The sequence below is a fragment of the Strigops habroptila genome, chromosome 9, assembly GCF_004027225.2.
Source record: "Strigops habroptila isolate Jane chromosome 9, bStrHab1.2.pri, whole genome shotgun sequence".
Lineage (NCBI taxonomy): Eukaryota > Metazoa > Chordata > Aves > Psittaciformes > Psittacidae > Strigops > Strigops habroptila.
In genome coordinates, this window is record NC_044285.2 from 9323853 (window position 1) to 9341009 (window position 17157).

Sequence of the window (17157 nt, forward strand, 5' to 3'; positions counted from 1 at the left end):
ACTGGACAGTTAGTCCCCCACCACACATTTACCACTTTGAAGACAATAGAGCTCAGACAGAGATTTGTTGCAGACTCCAGATCTTGATATTCATGGAGAAAAAGGCACTTTCTGTTATCTGCAAATGAATCACACAGAAAGCTATGTTGTAATCCTAGACTGAGAAAGAAACCCGGGCTAGAGCTCCTGTCAAATCTGAGTGTGCCTCTTCCTAGTACATCAGTGGGCTGTCTCAACCAGATGTCTGCTGCATCCTGCCAAGATTTTTGTTTGTTTTCTCTCCTTTAAATGTCTAAGTGTCCAGAGATGAACTACATTAAAATTCTGCAGCATAATGTGACCCGAGAGGCAGCCAGGTGAACGGTGCATTTAAAGACAAGCCTGCACCAAATTAATTAAGGGTTAATAGCAAAGGCTTTTCAAGCTAGCTGGCTTGGCAAGAGAAACACTGCAAAATCGTTTTCAAAATGCTTCTTCATCTTCTCTGATAAATATCAAAATAAGTATTTCTTATTTTGAAGAATGCCCTAAGGGAACAGGACTGGAAAGCCCTAGTAGGATTTTGCTACTTGGCAATGCCTCCACCTGCTGTCGAAGAGGAAAATTATCATCCATTAGTTCTTCAGGTATCTCCAAACAGCACTACTAAAGTCAGGCTTCTGGAAGAAAGTGTTTGTCTTGTTTGGATTCAGATGGATTAGAACATATAAATCCTGCTCTGATGCTGCTCTTGTGGCCTTCTTAGCCCCTGCAGAATATTGCTGAGCAAAACTCTTAAAAGAGTTTTGAGGTGTACTATACTTTGAGGTGTACTAGATTCCAGTTTCCACATGATGTCTGTATTTAGTAATGTTTTTCCTTAAACTGTGATTCCCTCAGGATCAATGGCATTCCCCATGTCATAACAGAAGCAGGACTTTCAGGAACCATACACGTCCAGAAATTATTCCTAACATCAACTGTTATTCAGATGTGATTATTTATTTATTTTCAAGGTGTTCTAAACCCCTGCATTTAGAGAGCTGAATGTTTTATCTGCAAATTTTAAAATGCTAGAATTAGTGGCCATATTTTCCAAAGCAACTAAGAGTTTCCAAGTAGAAGAGGCTGAATCTTTGGAAAACTCTAAAGCCTAGTCCACAAAAGTTTTTAAGCAATTGGATCGTATTTTGACTAAAAAGCATCGCTTTGAAATGAGAACTTAGATACCTATCCACCACCACAAAGCTGAGGCTAAGAATTTTCCTTTTGCAAATAATACCTTTCTGAGGTGATAGAGACCAAGGATATAAAAGGCACAAGTTATCTCCAGATACTAGAGGTATGTTAGTACAGCTTACCCATACATCAAAATACTTGTCTGTCTGAACCAACTGGGGGCTTCCAATTAATTTTCTCTCCATTTTGTCTAAAGACCTGAGCCTATTTCTATCTTATTACTTTGGCAAATTATAATCATTTTATAGCAATGATTTTTCTATAATAGTTTTAAGCTGCATTCTCCTTTATTACCCTATTTATGTTAAACAATTAATTTTGCTCCATGTTTTTTAATTCAAGCTGAAATTTGTGCAAACCAAATAAGGAGAATTTTTATTTTTAAGTTTAGATCATTTTCAGCAATTTTTTTTTTTTTTTTTTTTTTTTTTTTTTTTCAGAAAACACCAACCTGTAAGGAAAAGCCTTTGGAAATACAAAATGGTTTTCTGCACAGTAAAGCTGCATGTCAACGGACTCGCAGCAACTCAACCAGTAAGTTGCAAAGAAGCACTCTTTTCTCTTGTAATAGTCAGGGAGTGTACAGCACTTCATCATGTAATGGTACTGCAGTGTTGAAAGAAACTGCAGCTGTTGTCCAAATTTAGTCTGGGATCCTCAGCTACGAATTGCTGACGCATAAAAGCATCAGCTTTTATATTCACAATATCCCACAGTCAGATGTTTTGTGCACAAGCATTCAATTTTATGTTTTTAAACATGTATTCTAAAGAGAATTTAAATAAATTTACATTCTGAAATTCTTAGAAGTGTTTTTAAAAGTGTATTTTAGATTTTGGTAGGGAATGTTTGCTTTTTATTTATTTAATATCAATGGCTACCCCTACAGTGAGGATTGAGAAGATCACTCCCTTCACAGAGAGATTTACAAGAGGAAAAACATTTCTAAGTAACATTTACCTGATAAAGTGAATGTGCAGAAATGTCCAGCACTTGAGAAATAACCCAGGCTCTCTCCCCATGTCTGACAGGCGTAAACCCATACTGGATAGGAGAGATGGACTGCACGACGCCCCGGAAAGCTGTGCCCTTCAGAGACCGGCAGCCCCACGCTCTCCACACCAGCCGCAAATCTCTTTCCCAACAGCTGGACTTCTCTGGAGGCAGAACCTCAGTGAGTAATACAGGAAATCACCTGAAACACAGGCAAAACTGCCTCCAGTAATGATCTCTCAACAACCTCAGCAGCCACATTCCCACCAAACCTGCCTTCCTTGCAGACCCTGTCAGGGAAGATGGCGCACTTGGCTTCCTCCATTTTTTAACCCCATCCATCCTCTGTGAGGACTAAGAGTGGGGTAGGCTCTGTGCCAGCAAAACCCTGTTTCTCCAGCATCTTCTCCCTCCCATTGCCCCAGCGGGTTTTACAGTGCATGTAAATCCTGCTGTGTGGTTCACACCACCATGGTAGCCACCCGGAGCCACCTCAGAGCTCACCGCTGAAGAGGTCCTTCCCGAGCGTTTTCCCGCCACTGGCTGTGGAGATGCTCTGTGCCCGTGGTGATAAAACCCCAGCCCGAGCTTTGGGCCCTGTCACCACGAGCCCCCACAGTCACCTCATGGCTGGTAGTGACTGCCCTCAGCTGCGCTGGCTGCATGAGGCATCCTGCTTTCTGCCCCACAGTGAACCAGACATACTTAAACAACCCCATTAATGTGGGCTAGAGACTTGATGGTCTCTTGCTCTCCAGATGGATGCCAAGTGATTCACAGCTGGCTGGGAGAGCGGAGGCTGGGCAGGGTAGAGAGGGTGTTGGTGTTTATGGACAAAGGTCCCCAGCCTCAAGCCTGTAGAGGGCAGATGAAGGTGAAGCTCCTCACGCTCAGCTGCCATTTTCTGCACTGCCTAAGGCTTGGCTGGGGACTTGCTGCTTGGCTTCCTGGCAGGTCCCTCACCCTGGGAACACTACAGCCTGACCTTGGGCTTCAACAGGGGTGAGGAGGTGACAAGCTGGAGCACAAACCCCAACCAAACACCACTCGTGCAGACAGACAGACTGACCGTCAGGGATATGCTGGGCTTCCTCCTGCTTGAAGGTCCTGTGTGGCACATGCACCCATTGGCAGAAGCTCTTTGGCAGCATCCTTCTTTCCAGCATCATTACCCACCACACGCAGAAATACTAAATACACCACCCCACACAGAAGCAAAAGAAATCTGAAAACCTCTGATTTCCCATTCAGAAGCCCCGCAATGGAATAAGCAATCACCCTGATCTCGCAGAGTTACATTTGTTGGAGAGTATGTTTTTGGTATTGCACAGACATTTCCCTCTTAATCATGTTCCCAATCCCATGTTGAATAATTAATCTTGTTTTTATGTCAAAATTGAGACTTATTTTCTTGCATATGCAGAAGTTGAAATTTTGGCTGATGTTCCACATGCTCCAACAGCTGTTAGTTTCAATTTGCTGCATTACAAAAAAAAGCATTGAACTCTCTTGGACTTGTAATGAGTACAATTAACTCTGGCTCTGCTGAACTTCATGCATAGTTAAGCTTTAGGTAATGACTTTTGCCAGTGTTTAAATCAGTTTGCAATACCCAATTCCATGTTCAAATAGGAGGTTTCCATTAAATATTTCCTTAAAGGTTCATTAAAATGGGTCATATCTCATGGGCTGAAGTTAGGAAATCCACTATGTATGGAATGAAGAGAGGAAAAGCACTGAGAAATTTTTTACCCTTGCTTATCAAGCAAAAAGGATGTGCTCCACCTCTTTCAGCAGTAGAAAGAAGCCTATGTGGTGGCTTAACAGAGGCAGCACAGGGTAGCTCACAGTCTGAAGAACTTTTGTGAGAACTATCTTCTATTTTGGGGGAAATGCTTGAAAACAGGTTCTATTCTCCCAAGAGAAAGTTATTTAGTTGCAAGATGAGGGAAGGAGTTAGAATTTCTTGTTTCTTACTTCAGTTCTTACAGGCAAATATGATAATACTTGCTTAGGGCCCCTAATGGCCACAAATGGAATTGTGGCATGGAGAATCAAGTGGGAGCACAAATAGATCTTTCTACACCATTGCACCATTTCAAGGGCCAACATTGTAGTTTCACTCTGGTTTAGTCATTGTGAGACAATTTCAGTGAGCAGTGATGGTCCGAATAACAAGTGGCTTCCAAAAATTAGAGAGAATTGTTTGGGTTTTCTTAAGCTTTAATATATGGTACTATATATACCATGTGGTTATAAGGAGGAAAATCTGAAACAAAAAAGTTGTCCTAATATATGTTCAAATATTTGTGGTTCTGCATTAAAATGATTTTTTTTTTTTTAATGTTTACAGGCAATTTCAAGGCCATCTAGATCACTAAGTACAGCACAGCTAGTGCATGCATCCTGTGGCTCACAGGCTTCAGTAATCTCAAACATCGTACTGATGAAAGGACAAGGGAAGGTAAGACTGGCTCTGCTGGTTTACCATAGAGTTTTACTTCATTTCACAAATGTAATCTGCAAAGTGCAGGGAAGTGACTTCAGGTATTGAGGTTGCCAGGAGTGATAAGTTACGATTCGGCTGGTTCTTAACCTTCTAAAGTATCTCTTCGCTGAAGCACAGTCTTCAGGTTCTAACAACATATTCACATCTAGCTAGCAACACCATCTAGGCTAGGAATAAGTAGATGAAAAATATCTACCTATGAAGGTCTATTGGTGTTGCTTAAACTTACAACACCCACTAACAGTTTGGTAGAGAGTGAGACAGATATCTCCATGAGATCTCCATCTGTGTGTCTGAAATTACTAGTAATATCAAGATCTGCTTGTTTTTATCAATTTCATTTATGTGAGAGGAAATTAAAGATAACAGGAAAATTAATATCTCAAGGCTGCTTATTGGTTCAAGGACAAAAAAAAAAAAAGGAAAAACATAATTTAGACACCTTCCTGCAGTTGACTGTTTCTTCATGGATTATACTACTACATTGACTAGACTGCCCATGTAGGTAACACAGAAGAAACTGCAAACGAACTATTATAGGAACTGAAAATGGGTTCTCACACTTTTTCTTCAATAAATTAGGGTTTGGGCTTCAGTATTGTTGGAGGGAAAGACAGCATTTATGGACCAATAGGCATCTATGTAAAAACCATCTTTCCTGGTGGAGCTGCTGCTGCTGATGGAAGGCTACAAGAAGGTAGGAAATCCCTCTTCTCTCCCTTTTCCCACTCCAGATTCCCAAAGAATGATACCAAAAGGCAAATTAAAGTGAAGCTGAAATGAACCTAAGTCACTTTTACACCTGCACCCATTACTGTATTTGCAAGACTTCTTTTGAGTACATGTACGTATCATGTAACCTATTGCACAATAGAGTAATAGTAACATAGTACAATTTTCTCTTTAAAAACAGGTGATGAAATCCTGGAACTGAATGGAGAATCTATGCATGGATTAACACATTATGATGCTTTACAAAAATTCAAGGTCATGTACTATCCTGTCAGCAGTTTCTGTCTTTACACGCAACATGAACTTAACTCATTCATCCATTATCTTTTGTTTCTAGCAGGCCAAAAAGGGTCTTCTGACACTTACAGTCAGGACAAGCTTCAGCACACCTCATTCTGCTTCCAGCTGTCTGTCACCCCACTTGTGCCAATCACTGAGCTCTAGTACATGCATAACCAAAGAAAACAGCTCTTTCAGTTCAGAAAGTGCAGCATTCTCGTTAAATGCTACAAAGCCCAATGACAGGGTCATAATGGAAGTTATCCTAAACAAAGGTAAGGGCTAAAATTAACTGAGCACTGGCAAACAAGACACCAATTGACAAAACACTGTTTATTTGCTCTCCGAATGTCTTTCCTCACTAACCTGATTCTTTTCCCGAACTAAGTTTTTTTAATACACTAAATTAGATCTTGGTGCTTGTTAGTGCTAACAGCTATCTAGCAACAGCAGGAATTTGAACACCATCTGTCCTCAAGAGCCAATAATTCATTTTTTCCACTCAAGCATTAGAGTCACATTCATATCCTGCATGTGAAAAAGTAAAGCTCTTGGCAACAACTACCAATTATTAAGCATATTATGCAACTCTTACGCATAATTATGCATGCAGTTAATTCCATTTTTGAAAAGGCTTAAAAGCAAATAAAATACATAGCCATTGTAGTTCTTTCACCTCCTCTCCAACTGTCATCATCTTCTATTTATAAACAACAGAATGAAATAAACTTTTAAACATGGGAACAAAGCAACGAACAGAACAAAGTCTCTATGAAGTAACAGTATGACATAACCAAACACTCAGCATGGGATTTGACATTAAAGTGACTGTCCAGAGCAAAGATGGTAAACTCACAAAAATCTTAGACTGCATTATATAAAACAGAAAGGGGATTGAGATGATATAGCCAATATCAACAATAGCCACACATCCTTAATTCCTTTGTTCTTAATTTCTTTCCTTTTTTTTTTTTTTTTCTATTCTGCCTCCTTATAAGGTCATTTGAATTCTTCTGTAATGACAGAATGTATTGCATTCTGTCTGTGACACACCAGTAATGAATTGCAAACCAGATCTTGGAACCCCCCAAGCAATATTGGTGTGTGCTCACTTTAACTGGGGAGTGGGCAGAGAGGAAGAAAGAAAAAAAGGAAAACAAAAAAAGCAGTAGGAGCAACTGCTAATGTTGAATGGGAAACATTCATGAAAGCAAGACTCCGGGTTGTATAGAAAAAAATAATTAAATTGAAGACAGTTTCAAAAAAGGCTCTCCACTGGTTTGATTTGACTGTTTCTTATTTCTTTTTTTATTATTATTAATTCTTTCAGAGCCAGGCGTTGGCCTTGGAATTGGGTTATGTAGCATCCCTTACTTCCAGTGTATTTCAGGGATTTTTATTCACACCCTCTCACCAGGCTCAGTGGCACATATGGATGGGAGACTCAGGTAGGATGAGAAAGAGGGTCTGTCTTCTGCCACTGGTTGTTCATTTCTCTGTTTTATGGATTTACTTTTGATCTGTTTGGGCAGGAAATCACAGTGCTTTCTGGGAGTTTGGGGTTTAAAGCATGTGTGCTATTCTGAGGGTTTGAGCATGCTTATTTAGGATATGTAGGATTTCCATATATATATAGCAACCCCATAAAACAATTGTCTCTTGTCCAGGCTGGGCTAGCTTTGAAGGTCTAAGACAAGGATATCAAATTCTTCCTGGAGGAGATCACCAAATGAGAAAGTATCTGGAAAACCCCAGACACAGGGCATAATCTGGCTTGTTTGAGCACTAGTATTTCCTGATGCATGCTCCTCAAATTCTATCCCTTCTTACCCAAATAGAAATATGGATTTGCTGAAATGAGCTTTACTGGGAGTGTAGAAATTCATTTTTGTAAGAATATATTTTGTAAGAAATTCATTTTGTAAGACCAATTAGTATTGTAATGTTGAACATATTTAGAATTGAACAGAACACGGAATTTTCAGTGAAGACTTTTTTGATTTGACTTCAGGTGCCCTGTAACTTTCCTCTCTACATGCCTAAGACTTTAGCTGAAAGAACTGTGAATTTTTCTATTATCAAGTTATTAATACATAGCAGAAACATTACATTCTTTCTGACCTTAAATAACACTAGCAGACCATAGACATGAAAAGTGAAGTGTTAACTTGAAAGGAAGGAAGACGTAGGTGGAAGCAGGAGCTGAGCTGCATACAGCAGAAAGATCAAAGGCACACAGTGTGCGTAGCTGAGCATGAAGAAAGCTCAAAGTTTCATGCAACAAGGCAGTTAGATCAAAAAAACCTTGACGTCCAACTCATTCCTATTCCATTTTCTGTAACAGGAACAGAAAGACCTAATGATTTAATCTGTGATCAAATTAGAGGTCAACCACATGAATTCGCTTCTTGTATATTCTCACATGGGTGAGACAAGGTCTGTTTTGTTTGCATCCTCAGCCTTTTTTCTTTTTTCAATCTCTCTTTAGGTGTGGAGATGAAATTATTGAAATTAATGAAGCTTCAGTACAAAATACGACTCTTAATGAAGTTTATGCTGTGCTAAGCCATTGTGATCCTGGTGCAGTGCAGATTATTATTAGCAGACACCCCGAACCACAGGTAGCACACTGTATTCTTTCTGACTTACAATGAAGCACATACTGAGAACTAAGTGAGGGAGCAGGTGCTAATCTAAAACAGGTGGAAAAATGTTGATAACAAAGATGCCAATCTCTTGTAAGCATTGCTGCACACAAACAAACCTGAGATATATCTTAAATGTAATCATGTAAGGTTTGGAGCTCACTGGAGACAGCCTTGCATGAGATTCTGTGCTGTGAATAAGGAACATGTACTGAAAGAACATGTAAGGAACAAACCAAAGTATATTTCTTATGCAAGAAAGAATTCCCAATAGTAATAAAAAAATTTGAAAAGGGAACACACCCCCAAAAATGAAAGAAATGTTTATGAACCCATCTTTCAGTAATTAAAATGTAAGTCTTGTGCATCCAATGTTTGTAATTAATTTAATATTGAAGTGAAATATTCTTGCAAGATTTTTCTACAAAGGGTTTCCTAACACCAAACCCCATATAAATTATCAAATATAAATTTTTGCATATATTATCATAAAAACATGGAATTAAATTTTCTTATACTGGTAAATCTAGAACTCCACTTCTGGTGAAATACACAAAAGAGCATCTTTGGAAGATCCCACTTTATCTAAAGAACCGATAGCATATCCATAGGTATACTTTGCTGATACTGGAATATATATAATAGTGCGCACGTACTTAACTTTAAAATTAACTGATGTGTGATATAACTAGGTCTGTTTATTTCCATTAGAGTACTTCCAGGTCTTAGAAATTTTTGCGAAAGGAATAAATGCTTAAATGTTACTCATTGCCCCACAGCAATCTCATGAGGGTATAATGACATGGTATTTCCTAGGTGTCTGAGCAACAGCTAAAAGAAGCTGTTGCGCAAGCTGTGGAAAACAACAGATTTGGAAAGGAGAGACACCAATGGAGTACTGAAGGTAAGGGAGTAAGTGCATTCACTGAGACATGGTAATTCTGATTTAAGCAGAAAGGAAGAAGAGGAAGCCTCACAGGACAATGCTCCTAACATGTCTCCTAAGATACGTTACCAGAGGGAGGAGGAAAGACCACATCTGTCTGATAGCCAGCAAAAATTTCTGTGCAAGTTTTCTCTCACTGTTATTCATCTTTTCCAATTCATAGCCTCTGCTTAAAGCTTTTCAAACAACTGTCAGTAGGTGACAGGACTATGACAAAGAACTGTACAATTCAGGTGATCTCCCAGGGGCAAACGGCTTGTTAATCCCCTCCTCAGGAAAGGCACATGGTTAGAGCTATTTGCCCAGTTCAGGTATGACATCCTCCCACAGTAATATATTGCAACAATACTCTTTTTAGTGTCCTTATTTCTTCTAAAGGACCATAGGTAGCAATCATCATCAGTAAAACTATATTGCTGATGTATATATACACACACACATATGTACATGGAAAATGCAATGTTACTTGCTGTCCAAGAACATAACTGTTGAATCCTTGTTCTACAAACCTTTAATGTATAAATCATAGCTTTGCATCAACCAATGACGGCATTTAGGTGCAAATTTTATCAGCTGAATCTTAGAAGATACACTTTGCATGTATCTGAATGGACATTTTGAACATGTTCCTGATACAGGTGTTAAAAAGCTGGAAATGAGCTGGCATGGAAGACACCCATGTGAAAAACATATTGAAAGGAATGCTGCTCATTGTAACCGCAGGACACAGAAGCTAATGACCCGCTCCAGCAGTGACAGCAGCTACAACCCTAGGTCCTCATGTAGTAATGATGCTGCATACCAACTGACTGACTTGAAAGCAAGAGTACATAGCATTGATGTACCAATTACCAGACAACCTGGCCTTCTATGCTCATTGTCTGGTAATAATTCAGAGAGAAATTCCCCTCCTACTTGTAGTGAGGGAAGTCAACCCTTGCAAAACACTAAGAAATCATCGGAGATCCTCGTTCGAAAACCTAAATCATCAAAGCCCAAACCTCCACCAAGGAAATATTTTAAGCAGGACTGTACGTGCGATGACCAGTGTAATGCGGACAGAAAAGAAAAGCTTGTGTCAGAAGTGGCTGTATCACCTCCTGCAAGTGTTCAGGTAAAGCAAAATTTGCAAAACTTTCCTTGTGCTTGCACATTTGTGAGGCAAGGGAAGGACGGCAGGAAGAAGGGCACGGATAAAAGAGAGTATGTACGTATGTGAGAACTGGGGGAAGAGGATGAGGCTCTTCTGTTTGGAAAATAACCTCCGTGAAGCCAGTTTATTTCAAAACATGATGTTCAAAATAAAGTCAGAAGGCAGAGAAGGGTCTGGAGGAAATTTTCTTCTGTATCAAGGAACACGAGTTAAAATCCCAATGACAGCAGCAGCAAGTACGAGTTCCTCCTTCACTGTCACTCCTTGTGAACATGTGCCACTGGTGGTATTGAACACTCCCTGGTTCCCATGTGACTGTAGCAGCGATGTGCTCTGAGCTGGGACTGGAGGAGCTTGTACAGCCTCTGAGGTCAGCTTGGTACGGTTGATCTTAACCTCAACACTCACAGAGTCAAATCATTTATGAAGTAGAGAAGTCGTGAAATAATTTCTTTGTTTCAGTAGTGGATTCTTATTGGAAGAAAGAGCTAACATTATGTACAGCAGGTAGCTACAGCATTTGGAAAACTGAGTGTATATTTGTCCGTTACTAAATTTCAGTTCCCTTTCATCTAAGATAGAACAGAAAGACAGTGTTTCAACAGTTGCATGAGCGTGAGGGATTAAGAGATCTGCATGTTGAAACAAAACTGTGGTTTGTTTAAAAATGAAAGCTCTTCCCCCAGGGTTTAGTAATACGCCAGTAGAAATGAACAGATCTCAATGCAATGAAGAATAACAACCCCACCAAAAAACCAAGCCAGTTCCCAAGCTGCAGAGATCAAAATAAAATGATACATCTCAGACTGAAGTCCATGTATAATGTTAATGTCCAAGAAAGTTTCAGTTCAGCATCTCATGTAAGGTCACTTTTTTACCATCCCCTAAGATGACAGCAGTAGAAACATATTCATCAGAAGCTACTAGAAAATCCTCTTTCAGAAGCAAAATATAGGGAAACAAGTACTTGTTGAACTTACCACTGCATAGAACTTGTTATTCCTTCAGTACTCAGTTATTCTAAATGATAAGGAGAAAACCTTAAATCTTAAGATCAATAAAGTCCATGAAAAGTCAATCTCTGTTAATGAAGACAACTTCCTCTAGTAAAACAGTCTGTATATCTCAGGGCAATAGCTCCTTTAAGTCCCCAGGAAAGATGGTTTCTTTTCAGAATGTATTTCAGATCATGGGTTTTTTGGGGTTTTTTTTTTAAACCTTTATTCCCAAAACATTTTTCATTAGTCAGTTTGAGGCCTGCATATCTCAGTTTCATATGGGGGTTCTGTAGACTGTAAGGTTGCTTTTTCATGACCAAGAATGCTTAATCGATATTTTCGACTGTGCTCTGAACTGCATCAGTATAAAAATAACTGCTATCAGTAAAGAGTAAGATCAAACTATATGTTCATAGTATTTCCAAATTGGCTACTGAACATATGTTGTCCATATCTAACAGCAACAGAACCCAAACTTTTAAGAAGGATCCTAGTAAGCGGGGGATGGAGAAATTTTTCCTAGAATAAGAAAGTAGTATAACAAACATGATCACATTACAGAAAAGCTAAGAAATTGTTCAAGTACTGATTTTTTCAGGACAAACTCATTTGTTTCTAGACCATCACTTTCTGTCCTGTTTGGTTTTGGTTCCATTAGTTATCCTGAATCTTAACTACATAGCAGAGAGCACTCCCAGTGTCACAGAAGAGCAGATGGTAACTTGTAACCTGTAACACAGGTTACAAAGGAATCAAGTAATTCCAGAGCATGTGCTAATGATGTTGAGAGTTGCATTTACTGCAACCTCAATCTAATCCTCTCACCCTATGTTTCCAGCCAAAACCAAGAAAGGAAGAGCTCTGAAGCTGCAGTAACAATTTAGCTTGTCTGGCTTATGCTTAAAGGCAAAAGGCTTCAACAGGAAAGAGAGTTTCATAAGAATTTAGAGGAAATTTGCTTGACTGATTTGCAAAAGTCTACTGAATGGCTGGTTTTACAAGAATTGAAAATTATAGTGAGCCATCTTTTAGTTTATTATTATTATTACTAAATCTGAGATATTAATTGCATGTTTCCACAGTCTGTTTACAAGTGCAACCATAAAATATCATGCCAACACTCTAGTAGTATACAATAAATTAAGTCCGATGAGGATTAACTCCCAAACAGAAGTGAAACCTTGTTTTCTGTTCAATATTACTTTTCAGATTAGAACCAAATGAAAACATCGCCGAGTTTTTCTCAGATTCATACGAGGTGTAGTTTGTATAATTACATTCTGACACACTTCTGTTTCCTGTTTGTACAGCAGGAAGTTGGAAAACCACTGCTAGAGGGACATAAAACTGATGTAACCCACAGTGTCTTTACCACTTCTCCTACATCGTATGATACCGAACACACAACTGCTGCTCCAGTGGGCAGAGATCAAGAAAGAAAAGCAAACTTCGGTATGTTTAATTCCGTGAACTTTTTTTTGCAGCTAAACCTAGCATTTAGTTTGGATTGCAAAATGGGTATCAAGCTGACTTCACCTTTCTCTTTAAATGTAGACTTCAACCCATATCTGTAATTTTTGGATTGAATAGATGAAAATTAAAATTAATCTTTGGGGGGGAAAAAAAGGAAAGTTATATCAAAAGCAGTATAATAAATGATGTATTGTAAAAAGGTGATAATGGACAGGTACACTATTACTGTATTCAGATTATACCTTTTATATTGAAGATTTGATATTAAAGGTTTGTTTTAGCATTTCTAAATGATGTTTTTATGCATAGTTGCAAGGCTCAAGTGTTGCAATGGCACAAACAAGTGATAATAATAAATTAGTATTTTGTTGTGCTAGTTAGAATTAAGGAAACAATGATAAGGGAACTAGACGATCTCAAGAGGTCTCTTACGACCTAAACCATTATGAAATTCTGTAACCTGTGGCTCAGATCATTAAAAAAATTATGCCCTAAAAATAATTTGTTTATACTGAAGCAGGTAGCAGTAACTGTGCAACTGCACCAACAAAAAATTGCTGCCATTCAGCTCTATCATGTCTAACATCAAAATGCTTAATCAGCTTGTGAAGTAAAAGGTATTCCTAATTTAGAATGAAGTTTTTACTTACTGGAAAAATACCACTGGACATGCCTGCACAAATTTAAGAAGCATAAATATCAATCAAAGATCTTAGTGGGAGAGTCTTTTTAAAGCAGGATATACTTATAAAGGTAGGAACGAAAAACTTTTTTCTTTTTAATAATTTACTGTAACATCAGCTTTTTCACTTGGCTGCAAACACTATACTTTTACCCTTCTATTTTAACTGTTGTAGCCTGTGGCAGCACCCCAGAACTTCAGAAGTTGCAGGCCCTTTAGAAAAGGGATCTTGTACATAAGCAGGGAAGAGCCTTGTTTTTCAGTTTATTTCAGTGTAAGGAATTAGAACTTTTATCTCAAGAGTTGCGAATTTTAAAAAAGTTTAAACTTTTTAGAAAATTAAAAGTACACCTACTGGAGGCTTGAATGAAATTCAAATGCAATGAATTAATAACGATGCATAGATAAGGGACGGGGAAGTAGAAAGCTGCTCATTTATAATCAATGTTTTTCTAATACAGGGAATCCAATTTCATCGATACAAAGACCTATACTTAAAAGACAAGCACGGGTAGATTATAGTCTTAATACAACAACAGAAGATCCTTGGGTTAAAATTTCTGACTGCATAAAAAGTTTATTCAATCCTACCATGAGTGAAGACAACGTTCACTTAGATTTGCAACCTGGCATGGACGCAAACAAAGAGAATCAAAACCGAAGCAGCTCAGAAACAGTTCTGAAGAAATCAGAATCAGAAATAGTTGGTTCAAAAGTGCTAAAATCAGATGAAAATGACAGTATGAAAAAGGGTCCTCCTCCTGTTGCACCTAAGCCAGTGTGGTTTCGTCAAAGTCTGAAAGGATTGAGGAAAGCAAATTCAGATGTAAAAACACGGGCAGACCAAAGTCCTCCTGACCTCGAGAGTATTTCCAGTAAAGAACTGCAATCCAGCTTATGCCATGTCTCTCCTAGGGGATCATCAATAAAACAAAGAATAAACTCATTTGAATCCTTGAGTGCTCCACAGTCACCTGAAAAAACACACCGAAGATTTAGCCTGAAACCATCAGTCCAGAAAGAACACTCTCTCACTGCAACAGGGTCAGAAGCGGCCCCACCTCATTTAAACCAAGCCTTTCTCCCACCTTGTGAAACCAGCCAACAGTCACCTGTGGTCATGGGTACCCAGAGCCTTGATAGATCTTCCTCTCCCAGGGAGGTCCTTGTGGCTAGCTCAGAAAAATGCAACAATGCCAACACTGAAAATTCCTCAGGTCTCTTAACTACAGAAGCCGTTGCAACTTCCCACCTTTTATCGGTAGCAAAAGCACACAGCCTAAGATCACGAAGCTTCCCACTTACAGCTACCCGGTCTTGTGAGATGATAAAGCCATATGATGAGAAGTGTAGCAAAATCTATTCCATCAGTAGCCAGGTGTCATCTGCTTTAATGAAATCTTTGCTTTGCCTTCCTCAGTCTCCAGCCTCTTCTGGGAACAGCGCATGGGAAAGTCTGGACACATTGTCCCAATCCTCTGTGGAGGATGATGGGACTTCTCTCTCACCTGCAAGTGACAACCATCACCTGGACACTGGGTTTTCGCTGAAGTAAGATACCATATTTAAAAATCAGATATACAGATCAGCATTGGTGAGCACCTGTGCTGATCCACTGACAGATTAGCATTCTAAGGTAGTAACACACAATAGTACAGCACAGCCTAAGTTAAGAACTTTAGAGCACAAAGATTGAATGACTCACATGACTGTTACACTTGGTTTTAATTTGTACTATATAAACACATGTATATGGTAAACTTCCTCCTATGTAAACTGGAATATTTCTAGCATCTCCATGATAAAGGAGATTTAACTCTGGTTTTGCCTGTGGCCAAGAGGTTATTCCTATTCTTTTATGTGATGTATCCTACTTCTGTTAACAAGCTAATGTGACTAATTTACATTCATAAGTATTTAAAATATTTATTATGGGAGCTACCACCCCAGTTAAACGGTAATAAGATCAAAAGATGACTGCTTCAAAATTGTCTGTGCTATGCTTCCGTATGTTCTTTCATAACTCAATGGTTTTTTTTTATTCTGCAACAGCCTCTCCGAGTTGAGAGAATATACTGTGAGCCTAGCAGACAATGAGAAAGAGGAAGAGAAACAGGAACATGGCTCACCTCAAGCACTCGGTGTGTCAGGGCAGTCTGTCATCTCTCTGCTTTCCCCTGAAGAGTTAGCAAAGCTGATAGAGGAAGTCAAATCACTAGACGAAGCCACGTTACGGGTAAATCTACTTTTTGGTTTTGTGCATGATTTTCAGACAGCTGTGGAGTGAATTCTCCTGGTTAATCTTTGCAACTTGATTTTATAACAAATAAAACAGCCATCTCTATATGTACTAATAGTAACATTTAGGTCAATTGATCAAAAATCTTGAAGACGTCTTCAGTGATAACTAAGCAAGAGCAATACCCATTTAAGTAATGGAATAACAGTTACTCATCAGGTAAGGTCAGTGTATGCAGAAGTAGACATTGACATTTTTGAGACCCTTCTTCTTATTTGGGTTGCCAGTCTGAGACACGCAATGCATCATTTTTGGGATACTGAACAACCTTTAGTCTTACTGGATTAATCTAAAATTGCGATAAAGCTCAGAATACGTCAAAATCAAGTTTAAACATATGCATTCCAGAACTGTAAAGACTTCTGAAGACTGCTCACACTGAAAGAAAAAGCAGATAACATCCAGAGCTCTGCACTGAAAATAGTTCATCTTCTGCTGGCAGCTCTGTTTGCTGTGATAAGATACTCCAAGCTGTGCGAAAGCAGCAAAACTGCATTAAACGCACCAATGAGCCTAAGATAACAGTGTTTGCCTCTTGGCTAACTGCAGTGGCATGTCTCCCAGGTTAGTCCTGGTTTGTGTCCGGACTGCATGGAGCATGGGTAGACAATTCATGTCTTCCTGTCAGAGTACTTGCCAGACATATTCTCAAGTTGGAGACAAAATTCTTACCGACTGCAACAAGGTTTGCGAGTACGCTGCAATCAAAAAGCAGTTTGACAAGCAGAATTTATGAAAGCCAAGTTTTGTATCAATTTGTGTTGCTTATCAACTTCCCATGTTAATATTTTTGATCTGATTAGCAGTAAAAGCTATGTTGCAATGTTTCCCTCAATGGGACATTAGCCTTTCGTATCAAGTTGTTTGTTTTCATGGAATTTTCAGGACAACCCCTGAGCAGCACGTACCTTCTGCCTGGTTGCAGCTGGCCAGTGGATTCAATTGTGGAAGGAAACAAGACACTATTAAAAAATGCAACTACAGTTGCTCACATACTGAACGTGATTGTGAAATTGTGGTCAAAAATGCCATGTTTCCTTAGGAAACTAGGTTAAATGGGAGTGGTTACCCTATACTAACTCATCTTTGGGATAACCCAGAAACAACTTACTCTACCCGTTAGGAGAATACTGTTAAAAAATAAAAATAAAAATGAGAAGCAATTTTTAAGCTCTGACACGTGTATCAATGTGAGTTACGTGCCAATTTTTTTTCTATTCTTTTCAATTA

The 17157-nt window shown here is 38.9% G+C and overlaps 1 protein-coding gene across 1 annotated transcript in view; it reads left to right on the forward strand.

Moving 5' to 3' along the window:
• IL16 (interleukin 16) overlaps positions 1-17157 on the forward strand; it is a 31070-nt gene that overhangs the window by 11061 nt on the left and 2852 nt on the right. Inside the window, exons 4-16 of the mRNA XM_030498253.1 lie at positions 1659-1752; positions 2250-2392; positions 4565-4675; positions 5303-5417; positions 5634-5707; positions 5793-6006; positions 7062-7179; positions 8220-8352; positions 9193-9280; positions 9961-10436; positions 12784-12925; positions 14090-15179; positions 15681-15864. Coding sequence (XP_030354113.1) covers positions 1659-1752; positions 2250-2392; positions 4565-4675; positions 5303-5417; positions 5634-5707; positions 5793-6006; positions 7062-7179; positions 8220-8352; positions 9193-9280; positions 9961-10436; positions 12784-12925; positions 14090-15179; positions 15681-15864 — 2982 coding nt within the window. The remainder of the gene's footprint in view (positions 1-1658; positions 1753-2249; positions 2393-4564; positions 4676-5302; positions 5418-5633; positions 5708-5792; positions 6007-7061; positions 7180-8219; positions 8353-9192; positions 9281-9960; positions 10437-12783; positions 12926-14089; positions 15180-15680; positions 15865-17157) is intronic.